The 24,970-nt window shown below is 42.2% G+C and overlaps 1 protein-coding gene across 1 annotated transcript in view; it reads right to left on the bottom strand.

Annotated features, from left to right (window-relative positions):
• Positions 1-24,573, bottom strand: part of cep290 (centrosomal protein 290) — a 34,516-nt gene extending 9,943 nt beyond the window's left edge. The window contains exons 1-37 of the mRNA XM_079162543.1: positions 24,459-24,573; positions 23,814-23,891; positions 23,526-23,595; positions 23,376-23,422; positions 22,723-22,872; positions 22,231-22,284; positions 21,189-21,335; positions 20,739-20,921; positions 20,495-20,584; positions 19,463-19,585; positions 18,690-18,813; positions 17,112-17,284; positions 16,606-16,768; positions 16,388-16,488; positions 16,247-16,313; positions 14,767-14,870; positions 14,211-14,286; positions 13,920-14,047; positions 12,500-12,664; positions 11,500-11,649; positions 11,283-11,398; positions 11,093-11,195; positions 10,370-10,600; positions 9,905-10,078; positions 9,696-9,807; positions 8,845-9,050; positions 8,370-8,521; positions 7,551-7,662; positions 6,728-7,183; positions 6,434-6,598; positions 5,777-5,884; positions 5,525-5,659; positions 5,165-5,434; positions 4,901-5,008; positions 4,124-4,323; positions 2,010-2,223; positions 1,294-1,431 (exon numbers count right to left, since the gene is read on the bottom strand). Coding sequence (XP_079018669.1) covers positions 1,294-1,431; positions 2,010-2,223; positions 4,124-4,323; positions 4,901-5,008; positions 5,165-5,434; positions 5,525-5,659; positions 5,777-5,884; positions 6,434-6,598; positions 6,728-7,183; positions 7,551-7,662; positions 8,370-8,521; positions 8,845-9,050; positions 9,696-9,807; positions 9,905-10,078; positions 10,370-10,600; positions 11,093-11,195; positions 11,283-11,398; positions 11,500-11,649; positions 12,500-12,664; positions 13,920-14,047; positions 14,211-14,286; positions 14,767-14,870; positions 16,247-16,313; positions 16,388-16,488; positions 16,606-16,768; positions 17,112-17,284; positions 18,690-18,813; positions 19,463-19,585; positions 20,495-20,584; positions 20,739-20,921; positions 21,189-21,335; positions 22,231-22,284; positions 22,723-22,872; positions 23,376-23,422; positions 23,526-23,595; positions 23,814-23,891; positions 24,459-24,572 — 5,307 coding nt within the window. The 5' untranslated portion in view covers position 24,573. The remainder of the gene's footprint in view (positions 1-1,293; positions 1,432-2,009; positions 2,224-4,123; positions 4,324-4,900; positions 5,009-5,164; positions 5,435-5,524; positions 5,660-5,776; positions 5,885-6,433; positions 6,599-6,727; positions 7,184-7,550; positions 7,663-8,369; positions 8,522-8,844; positions 9,051-9,695; positions 9,808-9,904; positions 10,079-10,369; positions 10,601-11,092; positions 11,196-11,282; positions 11,399-11,499; positions 11,650-12,499; positions 12,665-13,919; positions 14,048-14,210; positions 14,287-14,766; positions 14,871-16,246; positions 16,314-16,387; positions 16,489-16,605; positions 16,769-17,111; positions 17,285-18,689; positions 18,814-19,462; positions 19,586-20,494; positions 20,585-20,738; positions 20,922-21,188; positions 21,336-22,230; positions 22,285-22,722; positions 22,873-23,375; positions 23,423-23,525; positions 23,596-23,813; positions 23,892-24,458) is intronic.
• Positions 24,574-24,970: the final 397 nt, after the last annotated feature.

Below are 24,970 nucleotides of genomic sequence, written 5' to 3'. Positions count from 1 at the left end.
GGGAATAGGTAGAGGGCTAGGAGCAGATGTGTGTGAGAGTTGGATTCCTAACAGGTAGGAAACTATGACCTGCGGCGTGAATCAGAGGAAGACGTGAGATAGTTAGATCCTGTGGTGTCTCACTAGTCAGATAGATAAAGTTATTAAGTTAGCAGTAAGATATTTAGATATTAAGACTCAACTATAATCAACGATTATTTTCACATTCATTTTCGCCAAGATGAAAATAAATCGTTTTTTCAACTCTACTGACTTTGCATATCTGACTGAGCCTCCAATTAGCTGTATTGGTTATTAATGAAAGGAATAAGGGTCAGTTGGAGTCCAACTGGATGTCAAACACGCAGCCTGTGCATTCGCCAAACCTGATTGTTCAAGTATTGCCAATCGTCGACTGATGGTCGTCACGTTGGTTGTTTTTTTTGTTCATTGATCCCACTCTGCTTAAGCTTCATTTATCTTTACAATGACAGTTTCTTATCCGGTTTGCTTTTTCGTGGTTGTAAATAGAACTTTCCGTCCTCATGCCATTTCCCTCCATTGTAGCAATTAGACAGACAGAAGGGAAACAATAAGGAAGCCAAGGGACAGTCAACTAGAGAGAGAGAGACGCAAACAGTTGTTGTATTTAGCGCTTGGATACTGCTGCGTTCTTATGCGAGTGCTCCGATTCATACATGAATTCTTTGATTTTGAAACAGCCCCAGAGAGGCAAAATAACAACAGCTTAAGGCTGCCATCGTCAAGATGCCGCTCCGACGGTCCCACAAATTTAAGTAGTGCAACTTAGTCTCATGGTGATTGATTGAAAGCACATGAGTTATTTTCAAATGCATCAATATATTAACAGAGCTATGGATAGGCTGATAATTATACCAAAATAGGCTTTACATCCGGATTTATTGGAAGAAACAAAGCAATTGTATGTAAAATCAGCACCCCCACATGAATGGAATGGAACGATCCTTTGTTTTATAACAATATTTCACGGTTTGACTGTGAGATTGGCAGTCGAATCAGGCTCCTCAGGTCAAACCTACGAATAGTCGACCATTCGGGAGTCTCCCCTACATGTGTTACTACTAGCTGCCATTCAGAGACACTGGAGCAGATCAACATGGACCAGAAGCGTCTAGTTTATTGGCAATGAGCATAAAAAGGGGAGTAGATTATATTTATGTTGCTTTACGGAATGTAAGCGTTTTTTTTATGTCCATTATTGAGCTCAAGAGCTATTCATAAATGTCAGTAATGAAAAACAACGTGCACGAAATTACGATAAAGGGGACCCACCTTCAGCTCTTTGGTGTGTCTGTCAACCAACACCTGTACATTGAGACTCTCCTCTTTCTGCGCGGCGCTGGTTATGACTTGGTGCTCTGCGGCCGCCGTCATCTCCGCCCGCAGCTCCAACAGAGCCTTACTGAGAGCCTGAGAACACGAGGAGAGAGGAGATGCTGGGATACGTATGACGAGGGCAGCGGTCAGGCCTCATTTTTCAGTTCACACATCATCATCATCGTTTCTTCATGGACTGCCTCCTCTCTTCTTGGTATAAACTTGACAAACAACTTGTTTTTGTGTGTGTGTGTGTGTGTGTGTGTGTGTGTGTGTGTGTGTGGTGAACAATTCCAGAACTTGGAAGTGGTTTTGAGAAATAATCAAATAAAATAGTATTATGTAAAAATAAAACAACGCTTTGGGCACTTTTACTTATTTAGAAACTAAAACTGATCAACTGCTCGTGCTTGTTATGCAGCTAAAAGACTGAAAATCTGTATTTATTCAAACTTCATTCAAGTTTCAGTACCAGCATGCACTGAAGGAAAAGCTCCCAGTCCATCCGTCAGAATGGACAGCATCCAGACCACCTATCTGGTAGATCTTTGGACCGGGAAGAAACAAGAACCTCCCAAGGGAAAGCTTCACCTCATTTCTCCAGAAATCAATCTGTGTATTTTAGCAAGGCCCCCCCCAAAAAAAGTAAACGTATGTGATCAAAGGCGGACCTTGAGCTGCTTCTCCTTCTGGGCGAGCTGTGCTTTCAGCCGTTCCACCAGGTTTTTCATGGTGTTGCTGGGGGAGCGGACGTTGGCCTCCTTCTGGGCCGCCAGCTCCGTTCGGAGGTAGCTCATCTCCTTCTCCATCTGGGCCATGTGGCTCGTCTGGTCCTCAGCCTCACCAGTCAGCGCTTTCACCTGGGCAGCACGATACTCCTCCAGCCTGCAACATATCCCCTGTGTTAGATTATCTCAATTTATTGTATTACATCATTTGAAATAATGAGGTTAAGAAAGTATTTTTGACTTAATACTACTGACTCTATACAGTGAGGGCACATTTTCTATGTGCAACTTATGATGTATACATGGGGTGTGGTCATGATCACTCGTATAGAATGTTAGTATCACTGATAAAGATAGAAACGGAGGCCAAGTTCACTGTAAGTGATGATTTGATATAAAGCTGTACCTTTTGTAAATATCCAAAGTGTCTAAAACTATTGAAAGTAATTGAAATAAAGACGGGGGAGGGGCTTTATTCAGACAGGACAGTTACGGGGTAACCACTGTCTGACGGAGGAAACAACATTCTTGCCTAATGTGTAATACTGTCACTTTTATACACACACACACAGCAGTTTTGGTGGGTCATTAAATTTAAGAGAGTTTGGCCGATAAAACAACATTTCTTGGTTCGGCAGGAAATTTGAACACCAACTTCTTTCAAGGCAATTTTCCCTGGTTGGCAAGACATTTTTATGACCATGTGCGAGAATATTTTTCTACCAAGCAGGGAGATATTTCTTGCACTTCTGTAACATGCATCAACTCAGCCATCGGTTCGTTCTGACTCATGCCAGGTAAGCAGGTTCCACCTGGTCGACTACAAACACCCATGACTAATTCTCTATTTGTGTCTTTGCGTGAATCAATTGTGGTCAAACAGTGAGCGTCGCTGAGCTATACGCTAAGTTAGCGCTTAATTGGGGACACCACCCTACCGAGCTAAACCTAATGCAATTTAAAACAATTACTCTGCAATATACTCAACATTGTAGTCAACCTGTTTATAACCTGTCATTGGGCATGTTCTCATGTGCCCCAACGCACTTCTGAACTCTTGAAAGCCTTGTTTAATCCACCTTTGCTGATTTTTTATTAGACTCTTATCCTGTAGAGTTTCCCATACGTCCCTTTGAGGTCGGTAAAATCATTTTATTCCACACTCTGACAGTGTCAGCTTGTTCCATCTCTTCATTGAAGCTATATGGTGCTGACTCCTACTCTACAGTATGGTTTTTAGGTCACTTCTTCAGGCTCTAAGGGGACCCTGTTGAGGGTGCTGACATTGATCATGTGTCCCAGTACTTCATGGGCTGCCCCATCACTCGGGGGCTTTCCCACATTAGGTGTAATCCTGGATGAGACTCCAATTAGCCAAGTGCTTACAGTTGCATTAGTGCAAGGTGTTTTACACTTATAACTGAAGTGTGTTATTATCCTCCGTTAATCTGGGGTAGAATCTAATACAACTAAAACTGATGGATTTGATGTTTCTCCACATCCCATTGACTTCACACTTGCTGTATTGCTGAGGACCCAAGGAAGTGTCCCGGGTGAGCTCTTGAGATCTATGGGACGTATTAATTAGCAGGGTGCTATGAAAACACTGTGTAGTGTATCGAGAGGGGACCCCTTTTAACCGGTACACCACTGAACGGCATGCTGGGTAGAGCGCGCTCTCCGTCGACATTCGTCTGAGCTTCTGCACACAGATGACGCGAATTATCCCCCAAAAAATACCCATTTGAGTTTATCAATGTGAATCAAGGTTAGGAGGAAAGCAATGCGATGATGTCTAATCAACTCTCGACATGTTTCATGCTGTCAGTGTTCCAAGGATGTTCCCACTGAATATGTGAGTTACTAAACATATTGTAAATTGCAGATTTAGGTTGGCCTGTGACATTGTGAAAAGCCTTTATGTTCTCTGCTAATGATAACATTCACATTAATCATTAATGTACTCGCTCACCTCAACAGATAAAGAAAACATAAAGGATGCTGTTTGAATATAATCTCCACAGGTGAGCACTCTGGTTTAATGAAGGGATAATCACTTTGACATCTCGTCGGCGTGTTTCTTAGCCAGCGCTTCCATGGCGGTCCTCTGTCGCTGCAGCTCAGCAGTGGCCAGCTTCAGCCTCTCTGTGATGGAGGAGAGCGAGATGTCCTGCTCAGCCACCGTCTGCTCCAACTCAGCCAGATGCTCCAGATGCTTGGTGGTTGGCACCCTGATGGTGGGCTTCTTCGTCAGTTCCTGAACAAAGGAAGGAGGGAGCATTAAACAAAACACTCAAAGACTCATGGAGGGATATCTAAATCACACTCGGATGGAATGTTTTCCCATGAAACACTGGTTGATGAAGTGTGAAATGTTATATATAATGACACAAGACAGCTTCACGGCTTATTTCTTCCATGTTTCAAATATTAACAACAGCTGACCTGCTCTGGGCGCATCGCCGTCTCTTTCTGCTGCTGCTGCTTTACATTACTCCGCTCCTATAACAGCGAGTCCTATTGAACGTCTTAACATATGCATTGCACTTCAACCTGTGCTGCGAGGATCAATGCTTGCTCGTGGCATTTTGCAGCTTGTTTTCTTCATCTACTCTTGTTCGCTATGCAGGGCAGGGGTTGCATTTCAGATATTTATATATATTTATACATATACACACATAGCAAATATAACTGCTTTAGGCTCATTTCTTAACGTAAATCATATTTTTAATAATGCTCCAGGTTAGAGGGTTCATTATTGGCACTGTAAATGAAATGTCCCTATTCGAGGTGGAATTGGTAAATCGGCGAGGATACCCGGCCGTAATGCGTACCATGGCTGTCTGTTTGAAGCGGTCCAGGGAGGTGTCCGTGTGCAAGTCCAACTTCTGATGCAACATTCTCAGCTCCTCCTGGTGTCTCTTTATCATCTCCTCCTGATCCTGGGATCAACAAGGTGTGTTTAAAGGAAACAAAGTATAAAAAGCTTACCTTCTAGAAACATACGAGGCAGGTTTCTAAACAGACGAGACAATAAGTAACATCTTTACTACCTAACACGAGATAACGGTCAGAAGAGACTTGTTGCATCACTGTACCTGTCTGGCTTGAGCCAACTGGTTGTGGTATTTCTTTAGCACGTCCTCTTTTTTGTTGAGTCGACTCTGGAGGTCTTTGATGGTCTGGTGAGCCAGCTTGATGGCAGGTTGATAATCTAACTGGCCCTCTTCATGCTTAGCCAGGTCAGCTAGCAGGCGTTCTCTGCTGGCAGCAGCTGGGAGCCGCAGACGCAGCTCATTGATCACTCTATCCCTGGACACAATGTTCTGCTCTGCCTTCCACAGAGCCGCTTCTTTCTCTTTCAACTTCTGCATATGAAGGAAGTGGAATTCAAACGATATGCATTTGATTTATGTCAAATACAATATAGTGTCTGAACCGCGACTGAATACCATTACCTCATCCAGATTTTTGCAGGTGGCCTGCGTGTCCAAGATGGTGCGGACGTGCTCCCTGATTTTACCCAGAGCAAACTCTAACTGATGAGCAAGAGGCAGACTGGGGTCTGGTAGGGATCCAGTACCATCTTCATACTGAAAACAACCAAACATATAGTAACATCCAAAAGCTGGAACACCAGCCTGTTTCTGTACAATCACATTTTAGTTGCTGTTAACTTGGAACAGTTTCCTCCGGAAGCAATAGTTTACCTTTTCCGAACCGCTTAGAACTTCATTCTGGTGCTTCTCGTACTGGTCCAGCTGACGCTCCAGCTCCACTTCTCGCTGATCATATGCCAGCTGGCGTTCTTCTTGAAGCTTGACAGGTCAGAGAGAAGCGTTAGTTAGAATTGTGAGGTTTTCATAGCTACACTTTTCTCCACTCTTTGTAAATAGGTATGTAATTGACCCTTCATAAGTCCCGCCCCGTTTTGCTCTGTGCTCCAATAACAATTGAGCAAGCTTGGAACCCGGCAGAACCTGGGTTCCCCTGTCCTCTTTCCTGTTATACTTAGATCTGCTACTTCTGTTCAAAAGGTAACATTGCTAACATGTCACATTACATTATGCATCATCAAATTGTGGCAACTTTAAAGAGATTAGGAAAAGGACAAGAAGGTTAGCTGCTGACATATTTTAAAGATGATATGAATTATCGTTGACAGGAAAAGATCAAGGCTAACATTCCTTTGTTTATATTATCTCTGTAAGGCTACTTCCGTCCCCAAAGCAGCTTTTGGTGTCATTTATTTGGACATACATAACGTCTAACATCTCAAAGGGAAAAGATAAACTTGAAAACTTGTCAATTAGTTTTGCATATTTTCGAGCGTGTATATAAAGTGTTAAAGAGTTTTTTCCGCTCACCGTGTTTAGCTGCACGACGTCCTCTTCCAGCGAGCGGACGGTTCGCTCCTGCTCCTCCACCAGGTTCTTCAGGTACCTGATCTCCTCCTTCTGGACCACCAGCTCCCTGACTTTCCTCAGCTCCTGCAGACGAGCTTCTTCCATCTTCTTGTGCCACTCAGTCACCTGTTGGGAGTGTTACAGTGGAGTGGTTTTCAGCAGACTAGTTGTAGGCAAGATGTGGCACAAACAAATATACAAGACAAACAGCGTGTTATTCTACTATATCTGTATCTGTCAATCAACAAAAATGACCTTTTGGGCCCCTTTCACGTCCTTCAGTGTTGAGATGAGCTCCTCCAGGCCTCGGAGTCTCAGGTCCAGTTCCTCTGCCCTGCCCTCTGCCCTCCTCCTCTCCTCCTCAGCCTTCCTCTTCTCCTCCTGGGCTTTTGCTCTGTCCTCCTGGAGGCTCACCATGGCCACAGAGAACCTTTCCTGCTGGGGAAGCGGCAGAGCTCCAGCAAACTGCCGACGCAGCGACTGGACGGTCTGCCGTAGGTGCTTGGAGCGATTCCTGCCCTCCTGGCGGGCGAGGAACAGAGTGCACTCACTGGCATCCAGCCGCTGCTCAGCACGCAGCTTGCAGGCCTCCAGCTGCTGGATGTGAGAGGTGGCAGCCTCCAGCTTGGCCAAAGAAGCTGACTCGCTGAGCTGCAGAGCCACAATGTGCTGGTGGAGCTTCGCAATGAGGGCCTTCTCATCTGACTGTGACTGAGGGAGAGAGGCGAAGACACACGCTTAAAACATCAGAATCACTAATGTACGCAACTGCCTGCTACACAACGAGGGTTGTTTGTGTTTTGATTTATTTCCATATACTTTACAATTCCAATATTGAGAGGCAGAGAATTTACCATGAGTTTCCTTTCATTTTTGTCTACAGAGCAAACCATTATAACATAACTATACATTTACATTAATTAAGAACTTGTTTATCCGGCAGTAAGCCTTATGAAAGCGACTCAGTTGATGAGCAACAGGACAATCTCTGAATGTACAGAACAGGAAAACGTTATGATTGAACCTTCCTCAGTTCAATAAAGTTTAAGAAAATCAAAAAACATCAACACCCAATTACCTGGTAGTCCAATATTTGTCTCCTCAAAGCTTCCGCTTCCTTCTCTTTGGACTGCTGTCTGGCCTGTAGAGCAGACGCCTGCATCATGGCCACATCAGACACCTCTTGGAGCCTTTACAAAATAACAACAATAAAATAAACACATTACATTATCTTTATCTTGAACCCCTCGGACGCCACGACTGGGGGGGTTTCTGAGCAGTTTCCAGAACAGAAATGCTCGCCATCCAATAGCCAAAAATATGTATTGTAAAACGTTTTGGAACAAAAATCCCAGCAGGACTTTTTCTATGATGCTCCTCGAGGTCTTGGTGTCTTAATGAGGTATTTTTACCATATTTATACGTTTGACTGATCAAAGACGGTTTAGTTTTGCAGCAAGTCTGTGTAACAAATACTATCGACCCCAAAACGTGCGGCAACAACAAGTAATGAGACATAAGTAAGCATGGAAGTGGCCATCATATACTTCCGTCATGATGTTTCTAAGCCCTTATACGCTCTAAATGTTTCAACGTTAGAATAGGCGACGAACCAAAACACAAAGTTCTTTACACATTTATGACTAGAAACTTCACACAGCGCTGAGCTGCATCTGAAGAAGAGGTTGACCTGCTATCCCCCCTTAAAGACCCGCCCCCTTTGAGAAGTCTATCTAAGGAATGACAACCATTGGATAGTTCTAACAGATTGCTTCAGCTGTGACCTTAAAACACTTGTGTTTATACAATGTATTTCCAAAGTCTTTCGAGGATTGCAAACGTAATCTCTAGTAAAACATAAATGATCAATCACAGGCCTGCACTTTGCCAAACGTACTTAGAAGCCTCAACGCGGAGTTCAGCCTGGGCCTTCTCCAGCTCTGCGATCCTGGCTCTGTCAGCGTCGCTCACCGCTTTGCTGATGCTGTCGGCCAGCCCGTCTCTCAGCTCCCGCTCCACCCTCTGGGCCTCTACATTCATCTTGGTCAGCTGACGAAAAATAGATACAACATAGCGTGATAAGATTTGTTTTTTCTAAATTCCTCTTTATAATAAATTGTCAAAGACTATTCAAAAGACAATTTATAAAGGAATAGATGATGAAGACTTTCGTGGAAAATGACCTAAACTGGTATTGCTGGGTCATGAACTAAAGTTCTGAGAAATGATCAACAGGCTCTCGGTCTGCCAGGTGAAGCCTTTTACCCTTATCGAAATTCATTAAATACCAGTCACGTAGACCCCGTGAGCAACAGCGCGTCTCAAGTGCGGGACAGAAAATAACTCTTCTGTTGTGTTCTTTGGCCTCATACCTCTGCAAACTTGGACTCCAGCTCCATGTTGCGTTCTTCCACCTGCCTAAGGGAGTTCCTCATGTGCTCATACATCGTGTGTGCATGCTCGGCTCTCTGCCTCTCATTCAGCTCCTTCATCTCCAGAGTGGTGATGCGCCTGGCCGCAGACACCATCTCTTTGTTGGCCAACGCCTTGTCCGCCTTATCCATGTTATTCTCACCTCCTGATATTAAGGGAAAAAAACAAAATTTGTGATGAGAATTTGATTGTAAGGGTGGAATCCACAATCTCTTATCAACTCTCAAGTTCAATTACGGTTCATGTTTTTCCATCAAAGCTGTAAAGATCGGATCAAACTAAAATGGTTTCATGATAATTTACTTTAAAAAAAAAATATATATATATATATATATATATATTCAGATGCAACTGTTTCAGTGATTGTTCCTCTTTTGGTGCATTTTCACTAGCAGTCCTGGTTTGAACCACTAACTTGAACTACACCTATTCTTAGCTGATTCATGATCATGATTTTTATTATTGAGACAGGCATGTGTTCTGCCAAAAAAACACAGCTTTAATCAAATGAAGCCATCAAAGTTAAGGAATGAATGAAATGTCTGTGATAATAATCCACTAATAATAACCCGGGGAAATCATTCAATTAGTCATGTAATCGACTGCAAACAACTTTTCCTTTAATCGCCCGGTCAGTCTGTCTGTGCTGTGCTGATAACAGGAATTCCTTTTGCACGGAATGTTTTTGTTCCTTTGTAGCCTTGTTGTTGGCCTTATAACAAGTGTTTTAGAAGGTATTTCTGAATAAAGATTACTGAACTGTATATAATCAGCTCCATCATTAGTTTACCAATTGCATTGATGTTGCTCCATGCTTGCTCTAAAGTGTTCAGTTTCTCCTTTGTGATCTCCAGTTCTTTATTCAGGGCTGAGATTTGCTCCCGAAAAGACTCATTCTCACTCTGAGAGACAGGAAAAAGATAAAAGGAATATGGTGTGGTCAGTCAACGGTTAACAGCCAAAAATAAAAAGAATTGGTGTGTTAATGTGTTTTAATACCTCCAGATGTTCCAGCTTGGTGGTTCTCTGTATCAGGCGGCTGTCCCTCTGTAGCATGTCTCTGTATTTGACTGTGAGCTCTGTGTACTGTTTGTTCGCCCTCTCCAGGTCTGACGAGGGCACACTATCATCCAAGGCCTTCTGCAGTGCTGCTATCTTATATGCAGCCATTTCCTAAGACAAAACAAAAGACGATTAAAAGGCCATTGTATGCTGGTTCAGGTTTGGACAGGTGGGGAGCCACAAGAGGCTAAACAGCACCACTACACCACTACACCATGTTCTAAGCAGGACTAAAAGCATTCTTGTTGACTCCTGCGTCAGTTTTAAAACAAAACTAGAAGACGACATGAATGTTTTCAATCCTTTTCAAAACCAAAGACTATAAAATACGGACACAGAAAGTCATAAACACAGAGAACCTCTCTGTTTTCCAGTGTAGAATTTAACTTTTGGTCTCTCTACCTTGTATCTCTGCAGGTAGCCTATCCTCTGGGTGACAGAGACCTGCATGTGGCTGCTCTCGTCCCTCAGCTTGCCGTTCTCCTTGCGGAGGTGCTGCTCTTGCTCCAGCAGGGTGACGTAGCGTCGCGTCAGTCTCGTCTCATTAACCTTCAGAACCGTCGACTTGCGCAACGCTTCGCTCAACAATCTCCTGACTTCCTCGGGGTCCTTCCGAAGGGTGTCCAGCAGCTCCTTGTGGGTGAAACAGATAGGTTGCTCTCATAAAATTCATTGATTTTTGGGGATACCCGGTAGAGGGTAGGTTAAGTACAGTGATGCATATTTGTTGACTCGTCCTTTTTTCATTTTCTGTACCCATTTTTTTAATAAAACCAAAAACACCAAAGGTTACAACCCATGTCCTTCTTGCTGACTCTCAAGGGTCTCACTCCTGTTTTACACTAGGAGACAGAGTGAGTGGTCCGCTCCCTTTACGAGTGTTTTCACATTTATTAAGTAAGAGGAGGAAGTCGGACAACAGGGATGCAGAAGAGTTTTGGTGACGTTTTACGTTGGTACATCTAGCTCTATAGTGTAGGTTCTGAACATTAAACTATCTTACAGCAGTAGTGAGTGTGTGTGTGTGTGTGTGTGTGTGTGTGTGTGTGTGTGTGTGTGTGTGTAAATGACAGGCACATTGTAAATTGCTTTTAAACCCAATAAACATTCATTTGTCTGACTTACGTTGAATTCTTGGATTTTAACAGCGTCCACCTGCTTTTGCTCCTCCAGTTTTTTCTTCAGCTCTGTAAATGTCTCTTTCTCCTTCTGCCACTCCGCCTTCTCACTGAGCAAACACACAATAACAACTTTCATTTTGCACTAAATCTTACAAACCAGCTCCGACCTGTGAGATCCTTCTTGTTAAACTAACCTCAGGTATTCTTTATAGAGGAGTCCCTGTTGGTGGCTGATAACAGAAAACCTCTCCTTGTATTCCTCCAGTGTTCCTGCGAGTTTCTTGCCTTCTTCCTCCTTGTTTTTGAGCTCCTAATTAATAAAAGTATCATAAATGTTTGATTTATAGTTGAGACATATTGTTGATTTACAGCTTTTCTACGCCCAGGTCTTAAGTAGACAGTTAAACTGACCTGAAGAAGTCCAACGGCATACTCGTTCAGAGAACTGATGACCTCGGTGCTGCTGGGCCCCAGACCCTCGGGGAGGGTCAGAGGTCGGAGGACAACTCCCTGGTTGCCTGACCTCCTTAACAACTCCAACTCACCTTCCAGCCGGCTCACCTGACAAGCACAGATAAATAAAATCTAAAGCAGGGCAGTTAAACACACACTTCAGCGCCACTAAAAATGTACTTTGGCGATGAAAATAAATCCCAAGTTTACTTCTAATATCAGAGGCACACACAGAAAATAGGATAGCATCAATTCTAACTGCTCAGCACGAGTCTGGTTCTCATGCAAGAACAAAAGGCATTTTAGGAAAATTACGATCAGCTGATTCACTTCATTACCAGAGTCATTCAAATAAAGACAACGTGAAACAGAGTCCACCGAAGACAGAAGTTAAGAGAGAGCTCAATGAACCAGACAACAGAATAACAAAGTAAAACACCCGAAACAAAACACATAAAAGAATGAATTGGTGTAACAGAGCAAAACCTTATGATGAGCAATGATGACTGCCTTGAAGAAATACTTTGACATGAAACAAGAACGAGGATCCAACAAACATTTAGGTGCTCTGAGAAACACTGTTCCAGTCACGCTAACTACCGTCAGAGGCTGAGAGAATGCTCGGCATTTCCACCGTATCTATAAATCTCAATCATATAAATTGGTCTATTTTCATGCAAAACAATATTCTGTTGATTTGGGGGGGAAAAGTTTCAAAACACGGCTGTAAATTGCTGTTTGCCTTGAATAACCAGAGTTGTATAACGGCTTGACTTTGACAAATCATTTCTGAATGTTTAGCCAGACAAACCTGACAAGGTGGACAATACTGCTGTGTTTCCCGGCCAAAGGAAGCAATATCGGAGATTACATAGAAAAGTTAATTTGTCAAACAACTGGCAAGTTGTCTTGTCATCAGTCAACAGCATCAAGTCTTTATCTGGACATGAAAAAATACCTTTTCTTTGGCTCTGGCGAGCTGAGTGAAACTGCCGGTTGCTTCCTCCCGGGCCGATTTCAGTTCCTGCCTTAGTTCTTCGTTTCTCCCCACCAGCTGATGTATTTGGGAGTTGAGGTGCGGGGCTGACTCAGACTGCCCGCTCATGCTGCTGACATCTATAGCCTGTGATATGGAGGATGAGCACAGTTGAAAAATGCCAATAAAAACATTGGAAGACAAATAACAGACCCAATCGGTGAAACAGAAAAGCTTGTTAGAAAGGTGTCCACCTTCCATTTGTTGTTTATTAAGTTGCTACGTGACAAGCCCTCTGCTTCATCAACTGACAAAAGCCATTGAAATACTGAGTAGGGAAGTACAGTATGCCTATTGTTTTCAGCACATGTTTGAGGTTATATTAGCTCATAGTGGTTTTTTGATTGGTTAAATGTGCCTCTATCAGATATAAATGCAAGCTATATATCTTCATCTTCATCGTGCATTAGATTAATGATATAGTGAGGTATCGTGCTCTTATCACCGGTGTTGTAATGTGTGCAACATGTGCGGTTGTGATGTGCTTTAGCACATGTTGAGTTGTTTATTTTCTGTCTCTTTATCATTACTCCTACTGAGGCAGCTATACGATAGGACAATATGTCCAAGACCATTCTTTCCTACCAGGACAATAAAGCACAATGTATCGTATTGCATCTGTTATGTTGATGTAATGAAACAGTAATCTGACTGAAATATGATCTAAAACTAACCGATATTATCTAAAACAGCTGCCGCTACATCTACCACTACTTGTATCCTTTAACCACGTACTCACGGAAATTTCACGAGAGACGTTGATTAGATCAGTGCCAAGAAAACAGATTGCATAAAAACTGACAGAGGAAAAGTACCTGGAATATAACAGATATTTGGAAACCTAATGACGGATAGAATGATACAGTTCCCTGCTGCAGTGCGGGACTTAGTCAGTGCCACAGTTGAATGCAGAAACACACACACGGAAACTACTAATCAATCAAAATGCTGGCGTGCATTTAGCCGTAAATGTAGTATTTATGTTCTGAATGAAGTCAGTAGTCTGAAAAAAGATACTTTTATTTCAGGAAAATAAGTCGCCGGATCAATAACTACTTCATTATATTCACGGCTACATTTGAGGTGTGGGAAAACATCTGTTCTTTGGTCGTGTGTTTTTGTTTTGTTTGTAGATGAACTACTTCTATCAGGAGACGTACGGCTCCTTTAAGCTGTTCTCTGTGGCCCTTCTCCTAAACATTACGATACGACACAGAGTGTTGGAGCAAAGTAAAGCGCAACTTGTACCCCCCAAAAAAATGTATATGGCTACAACCTACACCGTATTCTTCAAAAAGGTATCAGTGATAACGTCAGATTTGGATCATGGGGAGACACTTACATGAGCCAACCGTTCCAGACTGGGAATATTGATGGCAGATGGAGTGGTTTCTTTATTAGTCCTCATGGCATGGAGCACGTCTTTCAGCGCAGCCTCCAGGTCTCTCTTCACTTTTGACAGTTCTTCCACTGCGAGTTTACACACAGGAGGGAACGATATCAGTGAAGCTGTGGCCTCTACTGTATTCAACACCCTTAAAAACTGCAAAAATAATCCCTGCTAAATATATTTTTCCTACTCAACTGAGAAGATTTCCATGTGTAACTGGATGGACAGCAGGGCCGTACTTACGTTTGATGTGGAACTGGGTCTGGTGAAGGTCCAGCTCTCTCTCCTTACTGCTCAGCTCTTGTTCGAGGAACTCATTCTGCAAAGTCAAAGTTTGTCACCGCAAAGATAACAAAGAAAACAATTAAAACCTTTCAGCTACTGGTTAAATGTGTTAGCACCAAACCCGATGCAGCTCTTACAATAAGTATTCTCAAATCAATTTGGACTGATTCATAGTAAGATAGTAGAAATAGTTTTCTATTATCCTCCTGACATGAGCATAATATTACTAATTCATGATTTCACCTGAGTCACTCCAAAAACACATGTACTTTGTAGCACTTACTCAATCAAAAAGTGATGAATTTACGACGTCGTCGATCTAAAGCAGACTGCTCTGGATAAATAATGATGCACAAACAAAGCCTGTTGGTTATAAACTATACACCACTGTGCTGTGGGTAGAAATCAGCTCGATGAGTTATTAAGGCTGAGGCTCCATCAGGAAATCGCTCTTCTTTGAAACACTGGGCCTTGATTGACATGCAGGAAATGGCGTCGTTAGTCATGAGCTTACTTTGCGTCGGATCTCTTCGTCTGTGTAAGTGCTGCTTTGTTTCAGCTGCACCGTCCTGCCGGGCCTGATGTCCTCCTCCGGCAGCAGGCTGGACTGTGGGATCCCTATAAACACGGCGGATTGTTACTTCACAAAAGTACATTTGTCTGCGTGTATAACACTTTTAAAATGGTACAAATGCTAAATAAGACCACTGTAAAGTGAGAAGAATGTCGTTTGTTACTCAAGATAACCTCACTCGCTGTCAACAGCTTTCATAAGAACACAGTTCCTGGAATGACTTGTTGCCGTTGGATGTTTTAAATCAATCATCATTGCATTGCAGCAGTGATAAAAAAAAAACATATTTTAATACCATGAGCACCACAAATGAAATTACAGGGAGATATCTCAAAATATGTGCAAACTAGAAAAGTGCACTCAGTGGAGTGTAGATCTCCACCAGGTGCGTCTCACTCCAAACAAAGAGGAGTTGACTCTCACGCACTTGTCATCCCCGGCTCCCTAAAAGTAAAGGTGCCAGCAAAGATAATAAAAAACGGGAATTTATTCATCTCGTATCGTGCCTAGCTTTAGTGGATCTTAACATATCAGGTGAGAAATGAATCTCCAGATGCTCTGGTTTTATAATCAGACCAAACCTTTCTATGGATTTCAGTTTTCAAGCCACAACAAAGACAGACATGCAGCCTGCAGAAGACTGGGTGAAGCCTAGTGCATTGCCAGAAACTCCCCTTTTGCTACTGAACCGTCCGGTTAAGAGATAGTCAGCGGTCAACGACCGTATTAAACCGTCAATAGAATAGGTTTTTCAAAAAGTGTGAAATGAACACAAAAAAATATTGGACCAGTAGTGCCTGAATAGCTGCGGAAAGACAGATACACGCAGGCACGCACGCACCAACCCAAGTTTTGACCTGGCGGAGATAATAAAGACACATTTAGCAACATGGTTAGATTCCACTAAACGTAATTAAAATAATTCTGATTTGGGTGTACTGATGAACCGCATGGAAGAGAAATGTCAAACAACAGTGTAGATGAATAGAAGTTAAGAAAATAAGTTGCATAAATCGGCGAAAGGCCTCATCGCTCGAGGCTACGACAAAATCAGAAACAACGTTTTGCCCTCATCGGACTAATCAGAGGAAACACTTTAGATGCTGATCCACACATGAGGCCACTTCATCCATCCAAGACTAATTCTAATTCTGTGAATGGACTTGTACTTGTGCAGCTTGTACTATCTAGTCTTCCGACCACTTAAAAGTGCTTTAACGCTTCATGTTCATTCAACCATTCATACACTGATGGGAGGGGCTACCATGCAAGGTGGCCCCGCTCCTCTGTAGCGACCACTTTTTAAAAGACGGGGACAGTAAATGGCAAAACCTGCAAAAAAAAAACTATTGTCATACTTGTTGCGTTTAATGCAAACATGTCAAAAAATGTAATTGGTGTAGTTTAACTTTTGTGTCACCTCTTTCCTTCACCATGCGTCTGACTTGTTTCTTCAGCTCCAGTCTCTCTTCTTCAAGTCGTTCAATCTAGAGGATCAAATCAAGCGGCGAGGTGAGAGGTGCTCAGACGACACGGCGGTTTTGTGATCACACTTCTTTACCTCTTTGGTGAGGACTTGGTTTTCCGCTTTGTACTGCCGCTGTCTGAGATCTTTTGCTCGCCTGAACTCTGTGAGATCCACTTCCGTCTTTGGTTCCAGACCTTGAGAGTCATAAAAAAAAGCCCAAAATAAACAATAATATATTTTGACTGCTCCAAGTCAGTCAGTGACTAAATAGACTGAGAGAAGGGAATAGAACATATTAAAAATGAACCGACCTAGTTTTTCTCGGAAATCCTCGTTTTCGTCCATGAGGTCATTGATTCTCATCTCAAGCTGGTTGATCTCTTTGGTCAAGGCCTCTGCCTCAAGGTCTCTCACTTTAATCTGATTTTTACATTCTTTGATCTCTGCAATGGCTGCTTCCAGGCCATAAGTGCCCTGTTGTACAGAGACAGTGCTGTGATTACGCGTCCATCAAAAAGCAAGTCTTTTTCCTGCTTTCTGTTTCAACGTGAACTCTTTTTGGGGTAATCAGGATGTGATTGGACATGGGGGGAAGACAAACACTTAGCTTGTAGACCCAAAAAGCACGTTGATCACACCATAGTCACAGTCATTTCAATGTCTTTTAAAAGAAACAATGGACAAGGAATAAAAAAAAACGTAAGCTCTGCTTCTGAGAATTTAAGTCTCAATTCATTCGATTTGGGTTTTTAAAAAAAGTCCTTGAAGTAAGCCAAAAGGTTAAGGAAGGAGAAAGAGGAGTTGTTTGCAGACTTACGGACTCATACTGGCTCAAGCGGTTCGAGGCCTCAATGAGTGCTTTGTCTTTTTCTTCAGCATGAGCTTCTGCAAGCTTTACCACCAGCGCTGCTTCCACTGCTCTCAGCCCTGCAGCCTCCAGCTTGGACTTCAGCTCTTCCATCTTTCTCTGCTGCACGGACGATAGAAGGCCTTGGACAAGAAATGGAAATTATTTATAAGTAACTTTACAGACCTCAATACTTAGCTCAAGTTCACTTATCTTTAGCAGTCACAAGTCATAAGCTATAGTTCACACTTAATTCAGCAAAAAGGCTGAGATTGAACTGATATATGACTCATTTGGCATGTAGGGGTGATACCACTGCTAACTTAGATCTAATGCTAAGCTACACTCTGTCTACTAAGGTGCTATAATTGTGAACATCCAGCAGGCACAGAGTAACATTAATATTCATTTCGGAGTCGTGTTTTTGACTTTCCTGTTAGCTCCGTGTTGGTCTCCACCAACTCAAAAGCCTAACTTTACTTTTATCGTCACATACAATCGTAGAAATATTTGACCGAATCTGTGATGAAAGGACAGAACCCCCTGAACCACCACAGCCTGAGGGAAATATCTGTCTCTTTAGCTTCTAAACGCTCTGTGGCTGAAGCCTGCTGCGGGCGAAAACAACCGTGATTAGAGAAGAGAGACAGAACCAAACAGAGAAGTCATGAGCTTTTCACCCCTTTTGCGTCACTAAATCTTTTGATCTATTGTTTATAAAAGAAAACTGATTGCTGATAGCTTTAGATTTACCCTTAAAGAAAACTACTAGCCCCCACAGTGACGGGGTTTCTCAATTTTGCAGACGCACGTTACCTTATGTAACCGGTCTGTCACCTTTTGAACCAGTGATTATTACCAGTGTTCATTATTTGCTTAATTAGTTGATATAGTCTGATCCCATTATTTTCCTAGATATAAACACATTGCATTAAGAAGAAAAGGCCTGCATCCAAACGGTTTGTTAATGTTTCATTTATTTTTTTAAATAAAGTCTAAAAGAACAACGCCTCTGTAATCTTTCTGGCCGTGTCTCTGTCTAGACGGAATATCTCTCTCCCATTCCAATTGTTTTTGTCGACAACATCAATAAATGACTCTTCTCGGCCTCTTGTTGCACTTGGCGTGGTGGGTGTGATTGTAGTCTGCTCTCAGCTGCTGTCCGTCTGTGCTGTCAGCAGTGAAACACCACGCTGTACAGATAACAGCAGAACACAAGAGGCTCTAGCACTAAGCTGAGAGACTAGTGCACGTAAATTAGGTAAATAACATATACAATCTGTCTCGCGCTGTGTTTTCCTGTTGGTTATGGTGTGTGCTGTTTTCATGCAGGTGGAGGAGAAACAGTTGGGAGGGTTGATGGCGGATGCACTTGTTGCTGTGATTGAACGCAGCTGTGTGAGGGATCGGATCAATAAAGCTGATAAAAATGCCCTGATCGGCCCGGATACTTTTTCTTCCAGATCAGATTGGGACGTCCCAGTGTGTTGAAGAACTGAAATAATGTCTGTTAAGATCATTTTACATCACAAACAGCGAGCAACCCACCTCTGTCTTTCCTTGTGGACGTCTTTAGCTCCTCGATGAGCAGGGTGTGCTTCTCCATTTCCCCTGTATACTGCTCCACCTGCTCACTCAGTATCTTGATTTGATTATCTCTCTCTTGGACGGCCTTTAAGACATTCACCAACAATTTAAAATTAGGAGAATTTATGGGAAAGACCCGAGCAGAGCTGCAGCACACTGAATCATCTGCACTTTCATCATTAAAGGAATTTATGAGATGGGGAAAAAAAAAAAGGTTGAGAGAAACCGCACAGATGGAACTTACGCTGCACAGCTCAAATATGACCTGGGCCAGAGCAGCGATAGAGAGATGGAAGGGAGGACAGGTTGAAAAAGCATGTCAAGGCAACAAGAGAGAGCAGAAAGCAGGAAAACAACAGATAGATGGAAGAACATAACATGACAATTAACTACAAGTCAGGACCCTGCTCTACGGGACGAAAAAACAGTAACTTTCCACATTAAAATAAGGAATTTTGTCTGTTTTGTTTAAAGCTTTTTTGACATATTTGCCATGACACCACATAACCAGATATTTTTCATCATAACTATTTAGTGTAATGAGAACTTAGATAATGTTTTTATTTGCAAATACTACTTCCTTTCATAAGCACATGGCTGAAATGAGTATCGCTTCCATGTTAAAGTGATACAAATGTTTTTTTTCCATGGATATAATATTTTCGTGGGGGCGAGGTGCTCCAACATTTGAGAATGAATTCTTTGTAATTCTTAATTCTAGTTGTGGGACAAACCTGCTGCAAGGCAATAATGTTGCTTTTGTCCAAGTCCAACTGGGCTGAACGCAGCTTTTCCCTCTGGTCGCGGATCATCTGCTGGTACACCAGAATTTCATCGTCCTTCCCAGAGAGCACTCTCTATGTGGGAGGAAGAGATCATGTGAGCACAATGGAAGGGTCATGACGACGGTAAAGAAGCATAATGAAGTGCACATTTACATGATTGTTAGTCACAGGAGTTAAATCAAGAAAGTTTGTCATTTGTACGCATTCCAATTTGCGCTCCCACCACCTCTTAAGAACTGTGAAGTTATGGCAAATTAGTCCAATAACGTACCATAAAAACCGTCAGCTTTGTTTGAAACAGCGACACAGGGAACACAGTCCTCGTCTTAGTAGTTTCCTGCGTGATGTTTGACTGGATATTGCAAAGGTGACGGCCCCTGCCTATGCTATAAGTGTACAAGTGTGATATTTGTCCCTGTGTCCCTGAAGGTGTCACAGGACCGCGGTGGTGACAGAGTACTGGAAGCAGAGCATCTGGTCCTGGAGCTCCCAGGGAATAAAAGCCCGTCTCCAGTGTTGCTCTGGTCTCTCCTGCTCACATGGACTCACCAGCGTTTACGTCACTGATGTGACTGACTTCACACTTCACACTTTAAACTGACCATCCTCTATTGTGTCCTTTTCTGTATTTGTCATCTTCTCTTCCTCGCACACTCGCTGTATTTAACGTTTGTAGATTAGTTGATATATCAATAACATCAGCAGAAATTTCTACTTGAGATTACTCCCTTGCTTCCACTGTGAATGAAGTTGTGCAGAAGTTGGCACAGCCTTGAGGGATGTCAGTACAGAAAACTCCACCAATATTTCCTGGGCCTTCAGAAAGTGCCCCCCCCCCCTTCTGCAGTCAAAAGGTTAAAAGGCTTACAACTCTTCTCTTACCCTTTATTACACGTAGCTTTTAAGTGCATCTGGCTTAGAGATAACAAAACGGACAACTGGAGCCTTGTTGAGAGTTGGAGACTTTTGATTAACACTCACCTTCCACTCCTCCACTTTGGCATTGACTGCTGCCATAATTGTGTCATCCTCTTCATTCACGCTATGAATCTTATCCGTTAGCTCTCTGACCTGCACATCAAACACACAACCAAGTGTATACATACATTGCAGTGGTTTTTGGTTAACGTTGCAGTGAAATGATGAACGGCGTCAGGTGTAAAAATACATATTCGACACACAGATGTAAGAAAAGTAAAAGAAGTTCTTTGAGAAGGTTCTTTACTTGCAGCTTTGCGTGATCCCTCTCTTTCCTGAGCTGGTCCATAATGGAGTCCGTCTGCTGTACAACGATCTTCATCTTGTTGTACTCGTCCGTCATCTTCTCCATCTCCCTCACCGACTCCTCCAGACTTCTCTGCATCTGCTCGTTCTGTGTCTTCAGGTGTGTGTTTTCATCATCGGCTCGCTAATGGACGCCAAATAAAAAATAAATGAATAAACCTTCCTTCACATCAGCAGTGAAAAATGCAGGTGATGAAAACAGATGAAGCCATATAAATAAGTGGTAGAAAGATAAAGTTATAATTGAAAACAACGCTGTTTTTTTGGCAGTACACAGTCATTTTTCCATCGCCAAGGTCCTTGCCGTACTAAAAGGTTGTCAGCTTTTCTAAGTAGTGGTCTGTTACCGCATTCACCAGATGATTTAGTAGACAAATAGATGTCCAAGTACCTGAAGGTCCTCCAAGTACTGGTAGAGCTGTCGGTTGGCCGAGTTGAGCTTCCTCTGGGTCTCAGCGTTCTCGTCTCTGGATGCGAGCGGCTCCTTCTGGTCCATCTCTCCGCGATAGAAGTCCACATCCTGCTGGAGCTGCTCGGCCTGTTGTGGTGCAGGAGGAGGGACAGAAACAGTCTGAGAAAAAGAACTGGATCCAGGTTCATCTCAACACTCGACGTTTATTAATGAACAACGGATTTGCCTCGTGCTTGGATCTGAAACTGTTAAGTCTGGTATTAGATTATTCAAAAATAAAATGAATATGGAACAATTTTGATCATCTAATAATTTTTTCAATACTTTTTCATGCAAAAAAACTTCTGATTGCAGCTGCTGTGTATTGCGTCATAGTGCATTGAATATTTTTTTCACTGTTGACTGACAAAACAAGCCATTTTTAAGACATCGCCTTGGGCTCTGGGAACTTGTGACGGGCTGACATTTAATCTATTAATCAAAAAAACAGTCGCTGGATAAATATATTGTAATAATATTCAACGAAAGTCGATACCCGTTAATCAGCAAGGATCACATGCTGCACAGCAGCATGACGGTGGAATAAGTTACTTATGTAGTTTTTATTATTCATAGCATGACAACCTTTTACTTCATTGAATTTAAATTTAAAAATAGCATGATAACAATTCTGCAGCAGTAATACATGTGCAATAAGTGACCACCTGGAAAGAGATTTTTTAAATGTATACTCCATGTACCTTTATACAACTACAATACTATCGGACTGATTTTGAAGAGCTAACGACTACTCTTGCATCACAAGCTATATTTCTTACCTTCTTTTTAAGCTTTTTTATCTTTGCAGACAGAATGGAAAGAGATGAAGAGAGATGATGAAACGTGGGAAAGCATTCATGTGAGCAAATGATGGCAGAGCACATTGAGACTACACAAGCACAAACGTACTATTTATATGTTGGATTGACTGATGATCAAGTGATGAATCAATCTCTATGATGTAGCGCCAGCTGCCACATACCTCTCTTTTCAGCTTCTTGGCCACATCCTCAGCCTCCTCCGCTCGGACGACCAACTAGAAAAACAAAACGGAGAGAAACGCAGAAAAGCTGTTTGAATCCAACCACCCCAGAAGCACAGCAGACATATGTTACAGTTGCCTTGCTCCAGTTTATTGTCCTGTGTATTAATCAATGGAATGTGACTAGAAGTCAAAAAATTTAAATATGCACTTGCACTACGTTTAACAAAATGTTATTTTTTGTTTTAAATTCTTTGTTCCAACAAACTATTAATTACTTGATTCATATAAATAATACGTGCACCATCTCGTCCCATGAATAACACCAAGGGCCAAAAATAATGATCCTAAATAGCATGTACATTCCAAAGGGACATACAGCTGATGTTATGCTGTCAAGCTCATTACTTAGACAAATGTTTACTGAGCTAATATGTGGAGGAATCCATGGTCCTGTGCTATGTGTGGGGATTATGGGTAACGTGCTCATACCTCCTCGTTGGTTTGCTTTTCCTTGCCCATTTCTTTCTTTAACTGGGTCAACTCTTTCTCCCTCTGCTCCAGCTGGGCCTCGAGCTGCCGAATCTCATCCCTCAGAAAACGGGTGTCTGGCCCTTTGCCGGACTGCTGAGTCGGTTGGACCTGAAACAAGACAAACAAACACCCAAACAACCCCCACGAAGAAACCTCTTAGTCTCCCATTGCCACCGCCATCTGTTCACAACACTAATACATGCATACGCTGTCCTTACCAAGTCCTAAAACAAGGGTTAAATGTATCTTAGCATGAACTGTTGGAGTGCCAAGTCTCATTCCATACAAACCTAAATAAATGACATAATAATCAAGTTGAACCTAGACGTAATGGTCTGTGTACATGCAAGGAATTAGCTGTAATCTTCTTAGGCGCCGTCATTCAGTGGTCACCACAAACAATCCCTTTGTAGCCAGGGTCACACTCTGTGATTGGCTAAAAGATTTGGCACAGTTGCCGGAAGTAAAACACCAGATTTCCACTTGGACACATAATGCCTTTTGTTATTATTTGTACTGACATTCGTCACAGTGGTAAAAGAGAATGAGTAACCGTATGAAAGTATGCCGACGTACAGAAGAACACAGAGAGAGAAGCTGAGCAGCATTACCTTGAGCTCTTGTTCCAGCCTCGACACCTTGGCGAGGAGTTCATTTTCTACAGTGCAGAAGACATGAGCAACAATGTAAACCCTGCTCTTTGATAGCAAAACTTTAACATATGAAACATTTTGACTGCCAAACTTCATCTTTGCGCTTACCAATTTGACCATGTTTTTCTCCAGCTTGATCAAGAAGGTCGGAGCCAAAAGCAGCTTCTCTGTCTTTGATCTAACAGGCAGAGGGCGAGAAGACAATTACGTCTGAAATGACCTAAATTGTTTTAATTGCAATATATCAAGCAGCATATGCTCACAAAATAGATCAATAAATAAACAATAAGAACTCAAATTAGTAAATATTCTTTCTTATTGAAATACATTATACTAGTGGGGTTGTTGTTATGCGTGTGGGAGATATTAGAATATAGCAAAAAGAATACGGAATACCTTCAACATGGTCTGAAACAATCTGAGGACTTGAATAATCTTCTCTGGAGCTTTATCCTTCACCTCCCATTCTTTTGTCTTCATGGTTTGAAGTGAAAAACAGTAAAAAATGCAGTCATTACAACTCATAACAACAACATTACGAAACAGCACAAAAACCTGGAGCAAAGCAGTGACAGAGGTGGAACTAAATTATATATATATATATATATATTTTAAAAGGCATAAATATACATGACAGCTACACACAATTAAAGCTTTAGACGTAACCCTGCTTTGTGAGATAGCCTGGTTAGATGTAACCCTGCTTTGTGAGATAGCCTGGTTAGATGTAACCCTGCTATGTGAGATAGCCTGGTTAACGCTGACCACAGAAAGAGGGGGCAGTCTAGTCAAAGCAAAAACAATCGGTTAAGTGCATGTTGCTGACAAAGCCACAGAGCAAATAATCTCAGATCAGCAGGACAGGAGTCTTTCTTTATGCAAGTAGTCAAGGCTCAACATCAACATCATCACTGTGACATTACTCAACTTATAACGTTCATTTGAAACCAGAGAAGCATTTGGTGGTTGGGCACCTGAACAACAGCATTGTAATCAATATTAGAGATGTATTTCATATCGGCGTTAAGTATTGAACATTACCAAAACAAACATGTCGATGACCTCATCCAATTGTTTTTTTTCAAAATCAAGGAGGCTGGCTGGGTCGATCCTTGTCACTTTGTCCCACTGAAGAGCAGCAGGCATCTTGGCCATAGCGCGTTTGTAAAGATCCAAGCAGGAAATGAGCAGACGAGTAGCTAATGTTTGCTAAACTAATAAGTGAAAACTAACGTTAGCTAGTTAGCTCATTGTAGTTAGGAAGCTGTGGCTAAACATTGCTGTGGTCCTCAGCATAAGCCTTATTGTTTTTCACTTAAATAAGTTTAGATAGTTCACTAGCGGTAGCTAACGTTACATTTGTGACGACGTTAAGGGAGCGTTAATCTAATGTTTGTCCACAAACGGCTAACGTTACAAGAAACTCGTGTTCATGAATTAGCTAGCTAGACGTTGTGATTTATGGTAGTTAAATGCTTAAACCCAAATGTGTGTAAAGTTAGTAATCTAACATCATTTAACATGTCCCTGATGGAAAACACAGGCTAACATTT

This window comes from Pholis gunnellus (genome assembly GCF_910591455.1).
Source record: "Pholis gunnellus genome assembly, chromosome: 7".
NCBI lineage: Eukaryota > Metazoa > Chordata > Actinopteri > Perciformes > Pholidae > Pholis > Pholis gunnellus.
This window is presented reverse-complemented; position numbering and strand designations above follow the sequence as displayed.